Source organism: Sipha flava, unplaced genomic scaffold (assembly GCF_003268045.1).
Source record: "Sipha flava isolate LNK unplaced genomic scaffold, YSA_version1 1_pilon_pilon, whole genome shotgun sequence".
In the NCBI taxonomy this organism is placed as follows: Eukaryota; Metazoa; Arthropoda; class Insecta; order Hemiptera; family Aphididae; genus Sipha; species Sipha flava.
The window spans coordinates 4,717,019-4,737,189 of NW_020272783.1; the positions used below are offsets into that span (position 1 = coordinate 4,717,019).

Sequence of the window (20,171 nt, forward strand, 5' to 3'; positions counted from 1 at the left end):
GAACATTGTCAATGTATTACGAACCCGAATCGAACGGAACTTATAATTATCCAAATAAACCTGAACCGAACCGAACTATTACAATTTTTTATCGAACTAAAATTCGAGAAATGTACGTACATCATTATTTTATTATTTAAAATGTTTGTTTTGGTCGAAAAGGGAAGGGTACGTTTTTGATTGAAAACGGTCATGCCCAACTAATTAACTAGTGGCTACTCCTACTTTATTCTAGTTGAGGTACCAAATATATACAGGTAATAGGAACATAAAAATAGAAGATATTGAATAACTACTCATTTTTTTAAACATTTTAACTGTATAAATCTTTTCCTTTATTTCCTTTAGTACCCACAAAATATGGTTTTCTCCGATAACAATAATTCGTTAATATTCCTGACAATTCTGGCATACCAACAAAATAAAATAAAAGTGATAAATATCAAATATTAAAATTCAAAATTTATTTTGACGCCTGGTGCTTTGATTTAGTTCAGGAGGGCTTAAGCCCCCCAAATCCTTCCAATATCCACCTATGATAATTCCTTAAAATAATTAATAATGTTTATATATTTTACAGTAAATTTCCAAATCATAAGTCATAATTCCAATCACAATCAGTATTAAAGTGGAATAATAATTCACGAACTATGAAATATATTTTTTTAAGTAATGTACTGGATTTCCTTTTTACTTTGTACAACTATTAAATATTTTCTTTTATCGTTTTACAATAAGTATTCATATATATATATATATAAAAAAAAACAGTTTACTTTAAATGTTCATATAAAGATAATATTAGTTAAGTAGTCTAGTTTATTTGCTCCCCTTTCCTATATACCTACGCCACTGAATCAAGCGAATATCAAACCATTATTTTTTAAGATAAATTTCACATAAATAATTGTATTGTATTAAATTGAAAAAAAAAAATTGAAAAAAATCACAAAATACAAGGAAAAAATATAATATATAATGTTTTGAAAAAATGATACACCAGTCATATATGATATCTTGAATTAAGCTTAAGATACTCTTTTTTAGGTCCTTTGGTATTTTCTAGCCAATCAGTGGTAATCCGTTCCCCAGATTCTAGTATATTGTACCGTTTTGGATAGGTCTCACTAAACTCTGTCTAACAAAAACTTTATTATTTAAAAAGAGCTATTAATACAGTTTTATTAATATAACTATCTCACCCTATTCATGGTTCTTTCTTGACTCAATTTGTTGGCTAAATCATTGATACGTTCATCGACTTCTTCGACGTCTTTATGTATAGTTTCATCTGTAGTCTACGTATTGAAAAATAATTATTGTAGTCAAGTATTTGTACATACATTTTATTTATTTAAATATTATCAGTCATAAAAAGTAGTTGTAATATTTATAACTTATACCTAACCTAACCTATGATTGTTGTATTACATTACATACAGTTAGAAATGTTGAACCAAATGTATTTACTGATAATATAATTAAAAAAAATTGTTAAAAATATTGATTTTATTAAGAAATATTGTCATGTTAGTTCTTATGTATACATGTATCAAAAATTACTAATTACTTATTATATATAATTATGTATAATTATTTTGGCCTGGCGAAATTCTATCCCTTCGGCCCTCCCAGCATTATATTATATTATATTCACGATAAATAGGTTATTCTACAATAATTAATCAATAAGGGAAAATATGAAATATAAAAGATATATTTTGGAAATTTACTTAGGTATATTAATACTCTTCAGCGTTTATGAATAAAATATCTCGAACCTGTTTCAGCCATTGAGTTAATGCTGTTGCTCTTTTGTTAAAACTTTTATAAACTTCAAGAGCATGCCCAAATCGTTCAGAGACTTGTAAATCAGTAAATAAGTATTCGATTACCTGTATATGAAAAATGTAACTGTTAAGTTGTTAACTTGTTAAGTTTATATTCATAAACTAAAAACGTTAATTCATTGGATAAAAAATGTACTTGAAGAATAGCAAATACTTCTCTTGAAGTACAATATGGGAATTGAACACCAGGCAACATGGTCTGTGCCATTCGAACGCATAAAGCAGCTTGGTGGATCGAGTCCCTAGTTTTTAATGCTTGGCGAAATCTTATTGATTCGTCTCTGCAATATAATTAGTACACTATTATTTGACTAGTTTAAAAGACATAGAAACAATAAAAAAATGGTTCTGTCATTACTCTTCAGTTTCCAACGATTGCCAACTGTTATATGCCATACGACTGTAGTCAGCTGAGTCTTGGGCGAATAATGTAGCATCTTTCCATGATAATTCACCACTAACTAACGTATCTCGGTAACTTCGGACTCTGTCCAATTCCCGTTCCAATTGCCCAGTATTTGATGATTTACTCCCTACCAAGTTTCCTGGATAAATAAATTGAATGATAGAAAATATTATCATATTTTACGAAAAAATATATTATACTAAAACTAAATTTAGTAACAACATATTTACCATTTTTTTTTTTTTTTAAGTAATTTTTTTTAGGTTTTAAAACCATGATAATTTTATAGAATGTAGATTCTGCTAGTGTAAATTATGTGATCTGTAAATTTAATTTCTTGGGTAATATTTTAAGAAAATATTAAGTTGAAAATATCAGTTCCGTGTTTAACGATTAGATTTAATTAATCGATCAGTTATTTAATCATATTTTGACAGATAAGAAATAAAAAAAAAGGCTACTAAGTACTTGGATTTTTATTATTGCTATATGTGTACATAGTCACGTAGACAATCTATATTAATCTTTATCTATACCTTTCATACATATTTAATCAATATTTAAATAAAAAATATTTTTTTTAATCTTACTTATTATTAGTTCTTGACTTTCATAAAGTTTTTGTAAATGTTGTACTCTTTCACTAAATTTTGATATTTCTTCCTCACTTCTAGCTCTCATTTGACTTAACCAATTTAAATGGTGAAGTTTTAAAGACTGGAATTTAAAGTTATAAAATATTTTTAATAATTGCTTAAAATATTACATGGTAGACTTATACGTACGAGTATATTGCAATAACACAAATAACTTTTACCTATTAATTAATTAATGATTTATATAAATTCAGAAATGTTCAATAAAAAATATCAATTAATTTTTGACTATAATTAATAAAAATACTATATTATTGTATTTGTTATGAATAGGTAAATATAAACTATAATAACGGTCAATTTAGCAATATTAATATTTTTTTTTTTTAGTTAATAATTTTAGATTTATTATAAAATTTTTTTTTTAAGATATTCTATTTAAATTAACTCGTAATCATATAGGTATAATTAAAAAAATGAATAAATGTCAGACTTTTTTAACGCTTAAACGCGTAAGTCTAATGCAAATTATTTTTTTCAAATATTGTATCTATATTAGTTATCAATAAATATATTTGTACATATAATGGCTATTACGATGTATAATTTCTATAATATAGAAATTATATTAATAAATATTAAAGATATATTATAACAACAAACTTTTAAGATGTTCTACAGTACTTTAATTTTTTTTTTGTAAGTAAATATGAAAACTGAAAATACAAAAATTATAAATTTATAAATGTACAATATATATTCTATAGGAATACATCATCTCGTATTCTCATAGCATAGTATTTTGGCAATATAAAGTACATAGCTAGAAGATCGCCGAATATCTTATAAATATGAAATTAATACTTATTATGCACTTTTCATATACCTTATATAGGTTTTATAAAATTATATAAACGTTATCAGTTGTACATATTTTAACCATGTTTATTATGTTTAAAATACGAATATTATATTATATTATTTTGTACTGTACTTTTCTATTAAGATTTGCTATAAATTCCTCGTGTTCAATCGCAAGTATTTGATTCAAATTTACTCGTAACTCTATCATGACAGTTCGAATTGCATTATCACTTGCATCTACAATCCTAAATAGTTTGGAAAACATTTTTTAATTGGATTACTTAAACTCTCTCGAATAAACCCATACCTAGGGTTGAAATATTTCTTGGAAAATTGATCATTAGATGTTAGTTCAACATCTGCGATCCGTTCTTGACTGAGTTGATTCATAAGATTTTCCATATCAGCTATAAATCGATCCAGTTTTGCCATTTCGTGGCCCAAAGATGGAGCCGGTGCAGCTTGTTCTTCTCTGATGATGTCACGCTCTACTTTTTGATATGCTTCAATGCTGGCTTCTCTAGAACCCATTTCTTCGTTACCCTAGACAAATAAAACAGAATATTGTATTCTACAATACTTTTCATAAAAAAAAAAAAAAAAAATACAAAATTTAAAATTAATATTTACCCGTACTGTTTAATGAAAAAATAAAATTTGCCCGTCTTTAATCTAAATTTAAAGTTAATTTAATTTTTTTTTATAAGTGAAATTATTATCAATACACTCGTAACTTATTGTTTTTATATAGTTCCGATAAAAATCTTAAAGACGTTTAATATATACAATATATAGGTACAATATGTTAGTATATTTTTTAGAGCAATACTAACAAAAAATAGAACGTTCTGTGCATATATAGCTTATATTTATATAAGTGTATTTTTTGTTAATTATTACATTTTTCAGTTTTTTAAGGTAAAATAACTTGTATAACATTTGATGATAACAGATTCAACTATTATGATGTATACCAAAAAACTCGAAAATAAATATGTTTACCAACAAGACGGTAAAACTTTAAAAATCTAAAACGGGAGCCAAATTCCTTTAATTTTCCCTAATAATCACTGTGATTGTTTTTAATAATTTTTATTGAGGATTGCAGATAGCAATATTTATAATATTTTTAAGGTGTATCAGTCTTTAACCTTGTTTGCGAATTATGATAACATAATCCTACCAGCATACTTATATGAACCAGCCAGAAGTCAAACATTAATAATTAATACACCTAACTGTTTAGACTTTCTATTTATCTTTTATGTAAGAATAACAAAGGTTAAAGATTATAATTGCAAACAAATATTATCAGCTATACATCTAAATGTTAACTATTTACATAATAAATTACTCCCATGAATATACAACAATTATGTGATATTATGTAAAATTAATTTTTACTAATATATTTTCAAAAAAAATATTATTAAATGTATGATTATATCCTAAATTTATTCGGGTACTAATCATTAAATCATTTAAATAATCTTTTTATTTTTACATGTGTTAAAACTTTGATTTTTTTGATAGATTTTACCTTGGCAGTTTGTGTATAAAAAACATTTTTTGAACAAGTGCATCGACCTATTTTGTTATAAATTCATGTGTATAAGTAAACTTCTAGTTGCTAGGGAACATATAAATAATGTACAATTTACCTATAAAATAGTATCACAAAATTCAAAAAATATTTATTTTTTTTATTCAAAATCGACAATGAACTTATTTGTTATTTATTTTATTATTTATATATTTATGTATCAATTATAAATTATAAAACTGATTATAAACTACATGATATGTTTAACAATGTGTATATTACAATAAAAGTGTTATTGTACGATTTGAGTAAATTAATTTGACTTATTTATCATTATTCATTATCATCTTATCGTTTGCGTTAATCATAACTCAATACCATTTTTAAACTTTAATTTATGTGTAATATATTTTTGTATATTTATGAGCCATTAACGATGATGTTGGTGAAATAATTTTTACTGTACTGGATATTTAATATTTACTATTTGTTTTATGAAATAACTAATTATTATAATACTGTCAATGATAACTTTAATACACATTTATAAACTGTAAAATTATAATACTGATTGTTATTTATGAATGGTTTGAATCTTTATTTTGTTATTAAAGTAAAGAAGAATGATACAAATTACAATATAATATAATTTTAATATTTCAAGAATTATTTAAAAATGTATTTGTAAATATATTTTTTGTGTGAAACTTTAAATTTAGTTAGTAATTTAATAAAAGGTAGGTGATATATTGTAATTCGTGAAATAAAAAAGTGTAATGAATATATTGAAAACCTAATTATTGTGCTTTCTTAAAAATTTATTAAACGAGATTTTTTATAGTTCTATCATTGGCTATCGTTGATCATTTTATGTCGTTGTGTTATTCTGTCCATTTAACTATTATTATGTGTATGAATCTTACTTTATTCATCAAAATGCTAGAATACCAAGAATTATTCATATATTAAATTAAAACACATCAATTATTGCATTTTAATAATGATTTTAACTATAATTTGATGTATCCAAAAATAGTTACATTTTGGTCAAAAACGTGGTTACTGAATTACTTTACTGTTTCGTCGATATTCAGATATTCATAACTAATTTAGTTATAGTAAATATTAGTTACAATAATTATAAAACAGTACCTACTAACATATTATTGCTATAATTTAATATTGTTTTAGTGAGCCATTTTTCATAAAAAAAAATAATGGCTTTACTACCTTAAATATTTTTATAAGTGTTAAATCATTTAAAAACATTTAGCATTGAATTATGTTTATAATTCAATATAAGTGTGTATCTGGAATACATTTTTAATATATAAAGAAAATTTGTTTTTAATTATTGCAATTATTCATTTAATATATGTTATAAATTATTTGGTATTTAAATGGTTGAATATAAATTTAAATTTACGAACCTTCGGTTAGGTTTCGGTTTTCGGTTCGATTTCCTTCGGTAAAGAGCCTATTTAGAGAAATGAATTGCCCATAATTAGTGCGGTGGGTTTCAAAATTGAATGGAATGCGTTCCAGTAATGGGGGGCAGGACATAAGTCCATTTAATAATTTGTGTAAAAAAAAGATATCCACTATTTGGCGGTGAGTTGACAGGGAATCTATTTTTAAATTAAATTGAAGACTGGTAATGAATGTGTTAGTGAGGGTATTAGCTATTCTTCTTTTGTATCCGGTTTAGCGTACGAATCTTCTTTGTATCCTTTCTATTCTCTCAATATTGTTGATGGTACTTGGATTTCATAAAATGGATCCATATTCTCATATTCTAATACTGATCGGACGAAATAGCAATATAGGACTATAAGGTATTTTTCATCATAAAAAGATTTGGTTGATTTAAACAAGAAACCCAGTGTTTTTATGAGTTTAATATGAATTGAAAAAAGAAGATTAGACTAGAGGGTTATATCAGATCTCATACTCGTATGATCAATTGTTCAGGTAAATGGTTATTTCCAATAAAGTAAACAAATGGGATTTTATTATTTTTTTTTTTTTGAAAAATGAGATTTTAGAACAATCGGAAACATTTAGGCTGAGTTTATTATGGGTACACCATTTTAAAAATGTATTTAGTTAATTTTGTAGTATGAAGCAATCTTCAGGATTAGAGATAGTATATTTTAAGATAATCGGTAAAAAGCTTAAATTTACAATGAGTAAAACCACTATCTACATCGATTAAGAATAATAAGAATAACTTCGAAGATGGATAGCTTTCTTAAAGGCCGAGGGATAATTATGTTTTGATAGTATAAAGTACTTTTAGTATTGTCAACAGTTCTTATAACTAACATTAACAACTTTAATTACATATGTATAAAAAGAAAATAATAATGGATCCAGTCAATAAAGGTTATTTTATCTAAAGAAAACTGTTTAAATCAAAACTTTTTTAAAGAAAATCTTAATTTCAAGTTTCGTTTAGGTTTTAACATTTACGCGTGTGAAATTTGATCTATTACAGACAGGAACGAAGAAAATATGTTGGAAGAAAATGTATAAGAAAAAAGTATAAGCTATTGTTGAAAAAATATGTACACATAATAATGAAAAATATGAGTGGCTATTGGAATTTGGTAAATAAACCTGATATACATATACATAATTAATAAGCAAAATGATTCAATGACCTTGACATATCTGAAGGCATAATGATATCATCAATAGTCACGAAAAAAAATAAATAGGAAAATTAGAAATAATAAACAATGATAATAAAAAAATATATTTTGAAACAGTAATATAGGTAGAAAAAGTATTTATACTAAAAATGCAGGCACTTAAATGTACTCGTATTTATTAATATATTATATAAAATTATATTACTACACTGAATAGTTTTCCAACAGTTAATGGTTGCTATAAATCCGATATCTATATAATATAATTTAATTCTAATAAAGATGGGTATTTTAGTAATCTATATTATAAATTTTTATGATTATTATCAGTGTTTTAGATATTTGTAAATATATATATATATATATATTATAGATATTTATAAATTATAAAATTTCACGAATTCGTCGTAAAATAGAAACACTTAATTATCATGATTGATGAGTTTTTAAAATAAAATACAACGAAACCTTAAAATAATGAACATAACTTAAAATAAAATTCGCATTTTAAAACTTTTTTCGAGTTGGGAACGATTGGAAAATGAAAAGTACAATAGTTTTAAAGGAGTTTTCCCTATAAACATTATATACACATCGAACATACAAACTTGTATTATCTGGTAGATATAACAATGGATTTTACCGATTAAATGCCTAAAAATCCTAATAAATTAATATGTTTATAATTCATATATGTAAAAATATTTGTTATAGAAAATAATATTTAAAATTTGTATTTTATATTAGAAAATCTATAGTCTATACAATAGAGCTCTGCACGGTCCGTTTTTTTTTAGACCGGACTGGACCGATACATTTTAACAATGACCAGGACCGGACCGGACCGATAAAATAAAAAAAAATCCAGACCGGAATGGACCGATAAATTTTAACAAAAACCGGGACCGGACCGGACCAGCTCGATAAAATAAGATTGAAACTCCGGGGACCCCCACCGGTTGCGTCGGTGACTAATATTCATTACTACTTTTATAACACGTACCTAATAATTAAGTACAATTTAAAAGCACTAACCGTAGAATCCAAAAATAGTTTTATAATTGATGTGGGATTCGAATTTCTAGAAATATATACATGGTTATCTCATATTATTTCGTTGTTATCATTTCCATAGAATTGGTATATATAAATGTCTATAGATTATTAACCGATAATGATAATTGCTTGGTTTTTTTTTCTTATTTGTATACATTCGGAAATAATACTAAAAACACAATGCTAGTAAATTTATTATCTCGTGTCCCTGTATTTGTAGATGTAGGGTGAATATATGTCAACAACAAGACTATAATAATTATTATAAAAACGTGATGAGCTATTTTTGTATCCCAAAACATTATAATCTAAATTAAAATAATATAATATTATGAAATTATTTTTTATTTTACTACATCATATAAATATATAAAATTATAAAAAGTAAAAATCACGAGACCAAATTTGAATTGAAGACGGACCAAACCGGACCAATTTTTTTTTTTTTAGAGGAAGGGACCGAACCGGACCGAACCACATAAAATTACAATACGCAAAGACCAAAAAAGACCGGACCGTGCAGAGCTCTACTATACACCTATACAAGTATGTATTTATAGATCCAATTAGTAAAGAAGAATAACAATAAAATATTATAAACAAAAATAATGAAGAAATATATAACAAAGACGCAGAAATTTATCCATTTATAGAGCCCTCCAGGACTTGATTAATCGAGTTATTTAAAATGTAAAAAATTCTCAATTACATATTTTCATATGACGGGAGTAAGATATATCTTTAGAGATTTCAAAATGAGAGTGGACAATTGTAAAAAAAGCATTTAAAATTTGCTATAGCGTGGAATGATATTTTTTTAATAATTTTTATTTAGTTGATCGGCAGTTTTTTTCAAGTTTCTATGTAGTGAATCATTCATTATTCACATTCCACGGGGTTGAAGTAGTTAGACGGATAATGAAAAAAGTTTGGATAGTATGAGCTTGGGATATTTTAACTTTGGCGCCTTTCTAGACATGTACATCTTATGGGATAACATTAGTTAAAATAGTATTCATTTTGAAATTTTTCAATAACTAAGATTATTAGATTAACACAATGTCGATTACGCAAATATTAATTTTAAACTGAATTTGCAGTTATTAAATTTTCCTAACTACCTATGTATTAAAAACAGGTGAATGTACTGTGTATATTATATTTAAATAAGAAAATATAAACAGCATTACTATTTTTATAAAATATTATTAATTTATTAAAATTTAAGAAATTTACGTACAAATCATCTAAAATACTTTATTGTGAATATAAATAACCAATATTCAAATTAGATATAGCTAATGGATGTGTATAAGTTGTGGTCGACATTATACGGTCCTGGTTAGGTGACTATCAGAAAATGTAGATACAAAGCTCTCTTATGTGTTTTTTATCACATTTCTTTTCATACTCTCAATGACCGAAGTTGCTACAACTTAAACCAAGAAAAAAAAATTGTAATTACTAAATATTATTAAGTATGGGTATTGTTTAAAATTTTATAAAATTATTTCGAACTTCGATTTTCACAGATTTTATCTTAAAAACTAATAACCACAAAATTATTTAACTATATAAAATTACAACATACAGGAAATCTAAAAAGTAAGGTTAGGTTACCTTCTGTCTGTATATACTATAAGTCTATAAAATACTATAATACTCAATACTCAGGCCCGTATTAGAGGGGGGCACGGGTAGGTACATGCCCGGGGGCGTCAAGTCTCAGTGGTGGCAAAATATTTTAGCAAAATTAATTTTAAAAATGATGTATCTAATGAAAAAAAAAATAAAATAATAAAAAAAAGAAAATAGTATGTTTTATTATGTTATAATATGTAAATTAAAAAAAAAATTGGGTTTTTATTATATTATAATTTGTTTATTAAAAAAAAAGGAAATTGTATGTTTTATTATGTTATAATTTGTTTAATTTGTTAATTAAAAAAAGTATTAAACGATTTTCATTTAGGTATAAGTTATATTTTAATATTAAAGAATCTTGATTATGAGCGAAATAATAAGTGTTATATTTTTATTTATTTGGGGGGGGGGGGGGTTAAATTATATGCCAGGGGAAGCCAAATTTTTAAATACGGGTCTAATAATACTATATAAGTACAATTTACTCGCAATTATACATATGTTTATAATTATAGTACGTTAAACTTTCTAGACATTCTGTACAAAAACGTACACAAATACACAATAATATTATGGTGGTAAGTAAATAATATTTGTGTTATTTAATAAGTATTATATTTTTAATTTTTTTTTTTTTTTTGAGTACAAGACACATATAGTGATAAAAATGGTTTTTTATAATAATAAATTTTATAACAAATGTTTTATATTATAGTACATGCAATTACATATCACTGTTTATTGTGTTAATAATTTATAGTAATATACCTATGTTACTGTATATTAGGTATGTAATTTTTTGTAATTATACAAAAATATAATTAGTTTAAAAACTAATTATTTTACTGAATATATCTTAATATCTATATTTAATAAAAGCATACACATATATCAAAATAATTACAAAAGTAAATTATTATTAATAAATAATAAATATAATATAAAAAATAAATATTCTAAAAATTAGTGAAAATTTATCTGTTTTAAAGAAATAAAAAACAATATACTCACACTTATGCTTCTTAGAGTGCTTGGGGCACATCCCATATTTTGTTAAGCAATTCATTTACCATATCGCTTTTGATTTCCCTTCCGCTCCAACCGCCATCCTCCATTTCGATACTACCTTGATATACTAACAATTAAGAAAATAATTTTAATAACATTAAAATATAAAATTTTAATTCGTAAAAATACATTTAATCCCCTGACTAAATTTGAATTCGTTTTAATAATAATATGAAAAATTGAAAAGTTGGCGTGCAAGTAGCAAGTAACCAATATTGTACATTTGTATGGTAGATACTGAAATTATTTTGATTTGTAGTGTACTTGCGCATGTAACCATAACAACTGACGACCTTGCCAAACACTCACTAATTTTTTTACATTCGTAATAAAGCTATACGTGTACTCTCAATAAATATTATATTTTTATAGGTGTTGTCCGAAAGTTACGTAGGAACCATACTATAATAGAGTTTTAATTATTTAGGTCAACATTTTTCTATTACAGGGAGGATGTCTCAAGGACATTGACTATAAAAGTACATTAACCCTAAACTATATGACCCAGAAATTAATTTCCATATGCCATAATTCTTATTAATAATAATACTAAATGTTTGAAATAATTTTTTCTGCTTTTTATAAAATATATATTTGTGTTATCGGGTTAGCAATTTTTAAAATAATGTGGTAGACAGAATTTAGCACTAATTAGATAAAAATCTATCGCACTTATAAGTTATAAGCAGCGCTCGTAAGTTCATGCACTAAAAAACGTAAAAATAACTATGCAATAATGCACCAACATTTAAATAAGCACTATGATCAAATATGCACTAAAAATTAAAAATATGCATTTATATGCATTAAAAATTTTAAATTATGCACAAAAAAATATATAAGCATTTTTTAAAATAATAAGAATTATTCATTCATATTTTTAAAAGTTATATTTTATTTTTTCGATTAAATTTTATTAAAATTATTATTAATAAACACACATTGCGACCAAAATAAATTGATGGATTGCAATGCACACGTCAATAGAAGAAAGGCGATAGTGGTGTGCAATAACATTATTTCCGTGGTACTGTTATCTTATAAAACTCAATGTCATATAAAAATAAAAATACTGATAGAATACTAAAATTTTATAAACATGTTTAGGAAAGTAAATAAGAATTAATTCAAGCATGTATTGATCTAATTTTTATTTAACTTCCATGAAAAACGATTTTGCTGAATTTACATAAAATAATATGCGCTTATAACTCAAAAAAATCAACTAAATGCCAAATATGCCAATACACACATAACATGCAAAAACATGCTCTATTAAATTTTAGATTTTTATTACCATGGTTATGAAACGGATTTGTATCTCATTTAACACGTTTTCCGATGTAACAAAAAAACCTGCATTTGGCATTAACTTACGGGCCCTGGTTATAACTACAGGTTGGATTTTTATGATTTTACAAATTTGTTTCTAGTATATGCAGTTAAATGGGATTGAGATACCTTTACGATTCATGAAACACAGAATTTATAGAAAAAAATTTATTTTGCATAAAAAAGCAGATTTTTTAGTGGTAAGGGAATATTCAATACGTTAAAGAATGTTTCAAAATATTTTATAAATTTTTTTTTCAAAAAAAAATAATTAATAGTTATTTTACCTATTATTTGTCTGCACTTCCATGCACGTACTACATACATCGGAATTTTGATAATATTGATCAACAAATACAATATTCGCTAAGTGAGTTATTTTTATATTCTAGATTGTTATAAAAATTAATCATTATAGATAATAGGGATAATCTACGTACGGATAAAATTGGCATTAAAACCAATTTTTTTTTTCAAAAATGTTGTAAATCACATTAATAATAATATTTAATAAATTATAAATTTAAACTGAGTAATTTTAATAATTTTTTTGTCTACAGAATATTGAAAGAATATTTTTATTTTTAAGGACATAAAACATCATATTTTAAGGACTTAAAAAGAATAGAAATCTGACCTCTAGTTGTAACTTATAACTGGAGCAAGATTTTTATGTAAATACATATTCTACAATTCGTCTGCAATAATTTAAATCACAAATTTCGACATCCCCCACTTTATAGAATCTTATAGATGATTTTTTTTTGCATATTTTGCAAATTTGAGTAAAAATAACAATGAATTGCATATTTATATATAATTGTATACAAAATGCATATTTTATAATAATAAATAAAAAAATATTTTATTTGTATTTTGATTCATAAAATTAATTGTTTAAATGTTTTTATTTTTAACTACCTATAAAATCTGCATTCATCATATTATCTCTGGTTTTACTCTTGTAAAAGTTAATTCAAGCTTTAATTGTTATCACTGAGACTCCTTAACAACCCTATGTTTAAATAAATTGGCACAGGATGGTGATACGACGCGATTACATGGAAACAGATTACAAAAAAATGGTTGATGACTGTAATTTCATACTAATAATTAAGTGACAGTTTGAAATAAATAAATAAAGTGTACTTGTCTACTGTTATAATTTATCTATAATTTTTCTGTTCTGTAACAATTGTATCATATATATATATATATATATACATATATAAGTCTATTTGAAAAACGAAGGAATAGATATAGAATTTTCTAAACTGCAGTAACTAACAAAAGTAACAGTAAACTAATACAGTAGGTAATATAATTCTGAAAGGGCATAGACGTAAACTGTGGGTGGGACAAGGGAGCAATTGCCCCCCTAGAAAAAATTAGGAGGGCAGTACCCCTTCTGGTATTTAACATACCTTGTTTTAAAATAAGTACAAAACAGCTGATTATAGCTATTACTATAACATTTTTTTTTTAAATTTTGAATTTTCTCTTATCCAACATAATGTTAGAAAATGAATAATTTTATATAATAATACGTAGGTAGTAAAACGGCATTTAGCCTCAGACACCCTTTTTGTTAGATATGTAATTATATTTTTGCCACACCTAATAAATTTCCAAGTTACGCCTTTGTGAAAGGGTTACAAGTTTTATTATTTTTACTATCCCTACTTATAATTACATAAATATTACCCATAATAATATTTATATTTTACTAAATTAAGTATAAAATAACCAATTAAAATTAAATATTCCTAGAATTTTAAGAGTTAACATTCTATACATACCAAAAGAATTTTCAGATAACATAATAATTAATTTGCAATTTATTAAATATGATATTTACTATTTACAAGCAGTAAGAATAAGTAAAATTATCAAAATAAAATAAATTGGTAGTGATAATCATTAAGTATTTTAGTGTTTAGTGTTTAACAATTAAACACAATTATAGATGATTAATAACAATTTAACAAATGATCAAAAACTATACATAATTGTCGTATTATATGTAGAGCTAAATTGCTTGCTCGATAATGGCATAATATTATTATTTAGATTACCAAGCCTTCTAAATAAAATTTAAACTAACGAACAGGTATTTGCTTTATGAACTACAATAAAATATCATATTAAAGAAAGCAACTTAAAAAAAACTAACCATTATAATGTGAATTTAAACAGACACTAAGTTTTATACGTACAAAGTGCCAGTAATGTTGTGATTTTGTGAACAAATTATAACTTACAATAATGATTATGGTAGTGAACTAATTAGTACACATATAATCAGTAAACACTTAAAAAGATAATTATAATTTATTAGATATTTTACGATTTATATTTATGGCTAAATATTACAAAATTGTCAACGATTACCTGAAATTTTATAATTTTAATATATTTTATAAAATTATAAAATATAAAATTAAAATTAAAATTAAAAATTATTAAATGATTAATAATCATATATTAATAAATAAATAATTTATATATATAAATAAATAATTAAATGCTTAGCCAGGAGTATTATTTTATTTGTAAAGTACAATCGATTTAAAATTAAAAATTCATTATCAGGGTTATATACACAGTCAATAACATCGTGAATGAATATGAAAAAATAAAGGAAGGAATATATTGAGAAAATTGTTACTCTTAGGGACATTTTATTTTAATAGAAGAGATTATTTAAAATTAATTCTTGGTATAGATATGTTAAGAAATATAAATACATTGGCTATTAATATTTATTATTATCTAAAATATATTGATATCTGATATTATTTTTAAAATACTAATAATGAATAAATAATAATAATTTAATCTAACATTTAGTCAATAAAACTTAAAACTTAACAAAAAATTCCATTCTTTTGATAATGCTATGTGTATAATTTTAGGTTGTGACAAATGGTTATTGTAACGAATAAAAATTAATTTTAATTTTTGAAGAAAAAAATATTTTCGATTAAAAAAAAAAATTTTAAATTTAAAGTTGTATGCCAAAATGTTTGTATAATTAATAGTGTCTTTTCTTGATTAGTTTCCCATTTTTTTTTTAAGGTTTTCTAATGTTAGCTTTCATTTTAGTTTTTTTTTTTTGCTCCTTTTTTGCCCTAACACTAGCAATTTTGAATCTTTGAACTCCTTTTGAAAATTATCAAACATTTTACAAATCAAAACATCATGACCACTGACTTTTTTTTTATTTTGTTAACATCTATGTGTTCATCTGTAAGAACCATAATCTACCTATGGCACTTTTATAATGATTCCATAATTATTGCTCAAATGTTGGTTTCCTTCTAATTCGTCTCGTTGGCCTGAAGAAGATTTATTTGTATGAAACATACTTCCGAAGTTTCTAATTTTAAATCATCCACATTTAGTAAAATTCAAATTACTTTAAACTTAGTTATGTATTTTAAAATAGTATTTCGTTTTCAAAAATGTGATTTAATAACATTTTAAAATTATCCAACTTATATTTTATAAACATCTATAAATTTATATAAAATAAAATCATATTTTATCTCCAGTTATTGTGTAACATTGAAATAATTGAATAGCTGATTGAAAAAAAAAAGTTTGTTTAATGTTTTAATATACTATTGAACACATTTGCATTGTAAGTAGTTGCTAGAATATAACCATTGTTAAATATATTAATAAAAAAATCGTTGATTTTATAGCAGCATAAAGCCTAAATTTAAATAAAATTATATTTTAAGTCTATTTCCAACAGTTTATTAACGAGTTCGTTAAATTAACCGTTCTCAAGTAAAAAGAACGGACGTAAGACAAAAATAATGAAAACCAAAAACGCTGACAGCCAGAAGCCGGAAAACAACGTTCCAAAATGTAACGTAGATTGGAAAAAGAATTATAAAAAATATTTGAACATGACAAGGAAGGAGCACATGAATTGGTTAGCTTAACCGAAAACGGTTCGATTAAAGCCGTATCCAGATCCCGCACTCATACACGAATTGCCAGTGAAAATCGAATATCATACTTTGCGCGGTAAAGTTCTATCGAGAATAGAATACTTGGCCAGACCAAAAATTAGGAAGCCGCCATCGGAGCCACCTGCACCAAAATATAGTATCAATGGTTATTCCGTGAAAAAAATGGAGGAACTAGCCAAACCGTAATCATAAGCAGAACACATACACGAAAGATGCATGAACACCGAAAATCCGAACCAGCACTGCTCGAAAATGACCGCACACGAAGTCAAGAAATTCTGGGAGGAATGGATCGAGAGAAACTCTAAACCAAAAGTACGAGTTATTGACGTTCCAATAAAGGATGAAAAAAGGTTGACGTTATAACAAGTGAAGGAATTGACCGAAAGACTGACCAAAGCGTCAGACGTGAAAAAAGAAAAGATGGCACGTAAACCTTTTATTTGACCAAGAGAACCCCGAGAAGAAGAGGTCTCCAGAAAAGCAAATAGTACTCATGACAATGCCATGAATCGATCAGATGTCCAAGCCTAGTGAACTGTTGCCACAGACAATATTAGATATGGAATATGATCTGTACGTGATACGTAAAAGCACTTTAAAGGCGAAACCGTCAAAACGGATAATCGAGTTGTCCCGACTAAAAGTGGTTAACACTAATCTCAAGTTAAATCCATTTGCGGTGAATCGAAGAGCTTTGGTGTACAAGGCAACCGAACGTATAAAGACGTTGGTAATACCCCGCATCCGGAATTAATGGTTAATCGAAACCTTTAGCTGTACAATAAACTATGGATTTTTAATATCTTATTATCAGATGCGGATTGACTGGAATTTCACATTTATCGGCCTTAACTTTAAATATTAATAACGAGCTTCGGTGCTTTCAACGCGTTCCCGCATCATATAAATGTATAGTTTATTCCTTTGAAATTGTAAGATTTCTATCTATCTAGACTCTGATGTTCGTAATTATGAATCATTATCATATAAATATTATAATTTTATTATCAAAATCCGTAACGTTTATTTTTCGGAACTTCATTTTAAATATTCATTGTGCAATAAAATAGAAAAAAATTGTTTCGAATTTCCAATTTCAAACGATAAATTAACTGCAAATGCTACGACTATTATTGCTACGTGACTACCAAATAAATAAATTTTTGGCCATTTGGTAAATGTACTACATGTACCCAGAAAATTATCAAAAATCACACAAGTTTGTACCATTAAATGTTTCATTAGATTAAAAAATCAGTATTTTACGAAGGGACATAGATAATAGTCAATACCATGCTTTTGATTGAAAATTCAATAAATATGTCAAGTAAGTCATTCATATAGTTTTTAACTTAACATAAAATACGTTATAGATTAGTTAAAAAATTTGAATTTTTTTCTGGTATTTTCGCATTGGTACCTAAAACAATATCTACAATTTGTCAAATTTTCAACGATTTATGTACCCATCAAATAAATTATGTTTGAATAATAACACGTGTCATATGTTAATATGTTTATATGTATTAATACATAGTCAAAATATAGCGTGACTAAAATTTAAAATTACGCATGCATATGAAATTTAAAATTATAAAATAAAAACATAAAATAAAATACAAATGGTGAAACTAAAATTAATAATTATTATTTTAAATGATTAAAATGTAAATTTTATAATACATCATGAAATACACTGCTCGAGATTCGTGAAATATTTTACCATCGAAACATATACTTACTTATTAATGATTTTGGGAATTTAATAATTATTGATTTTATGGTTGTCACAAATTTAAATAAAAGAAACCTTAAATTAAAAGTACTAAATATTAATTAAAAATTCAAAACATAAATATTTTATTTGTGAATATTTAAAAATATTGTCATAAATGAAAATACATTGTTAATATGACGGATGGTATAGAAAATATGAATTCAAAAGTCCATAAAATATAGAAATGATAAATGAATATTTGTCCCGTACTCATAATTATTTCGATCTCTAGGTAGTTAACTGAACAGTCTGAACTATTGACTCATGGTGTGGGTACTGATACATAAGTGCGTAATCGGAACCTTGGATAAGTTTCCAGAATTACATGATCGTAATATTTGTGTTCTACATTTGTCAGCAGCGGCGAATCAACTAAAAACTGAACGTAGCTTTAATGTACTAGATAGATACCAGAATATTTGAAAAATTTGAACCAACAAAATCTCCACTTGAAACTTCTGGAGTTTACCAACAGTTGTCGATAACAGAAATAGAAGTGTACATAAATATAGAAAAATGTATTATGGTAAAATCGGTTCACTCGCTCAGGGTTTAAAATTTATTTGTATTTAAATAAAATATTATGTTAAATTATAATGGTTTTTGTGTCAGTAACGTACTCTCTGTAATAATAGATATAATACCTTATAGCTATACTATAAACTAAAATGTAATACATTTCTTATAGGAAAACAAATATAAATTTGAAAATCAGATATAAAGAAAACATTTCGGAAATAAAATTAAAAAATACTACCTACAAAACATGTTTTGTAAAATAACCATAATATAAATTTTAAGATCAATACAGACTTAGAAATATTAAATACTCAAAATAACATTTATTTTAATTCAGTGTTAGAAAAATTACCATTAAAATTTTCTATTAAAATTTATAAAAAGAACTCCTAATTTATGTAACTTATTTCTGATTTTTAAGTCTATAAACTACTAGTATAGTTAGTTAACACCACTGAACTATTTACATTTGCAAAACTAAAAAACTAATTTTTACACTTTTTAAAGTCATAAACTTCAAATATTTTAAGCTAACAATTATGTTGTGTCAAAAATTAGAATTGAATCATAAAACAATTAGATAAAGGTTGTATATACTAAAAAAAAAAAGTAAAATATATTTGCTTGAAAAATAATACACACGTATTTTAAATAAGATTCTTATTTTCGAAAATCATTATTCTTATCTATAGTTCAGCTAGTTATTTTTAAAACAACTGGCCTTTGTTGAATAATTTAATCTTGGCGTAATTACATATTCAAATTAATTTAATTTCATAGAACTAAATACATAATTGTAGGTATAATTTTAAGTTATAATTTTATCTTTGCTACTATTATTACATACATACGTACTCATACATTATTATACGTCTT

At 24.8% G+C, this 20,171-nt stretch overlaps 1 protein-coding gene across 5 annotated transcripts; it reads right to left on the reverse strand.

The window, feature by feature from the left end:
• Positions 1-954: 954 nt before the first annotated feature.
• On the reverse strand, positions 955-18,779 carry LOC112682130. Of its 5 annotated transcripts, none has more exons than XM_025552631.1 (10): positions 18,742-18,779; positions 11,625-11,748; positions 4,024-4,259; positions 3,847-3,961; positions 2,847-2,973; positions 2,209-2,395; positions 1,987-2,131; positions 1,782-1,895; positions 1,203-1,298; positions 1,004-1,138 (listed from the first exon to the last, which is right to left on the reverse strand). In XM_025552631.1, exons 2-10 carry the CDS (start codon positions 11,658-11,660, stop codon positions 1,004-1,006), a joined length of 1,191 nt encoding a protein of 396 aa, XP_025408416.1. In that variant the 5' UTR covers positions 11,661-11,748; positions 18,742-18,779. The 5 variants fall into 5 exon arrangements, with proteins under 5 accessions (XP_025408418.1, XP_025408416.1, XP_025408417.1 ...); XM_025552632.1 differs by lacking the exon at positions 18,742-18,779 and adding an exon at positions 12,428-12,508; XM_025552630.1 differs by lacking the exon at positions 18,742-18,779 and adding an exon at positions 11,811-12,006.
• Positions 18,780-20,171: the final 1,392 nt, after the last annotated feature.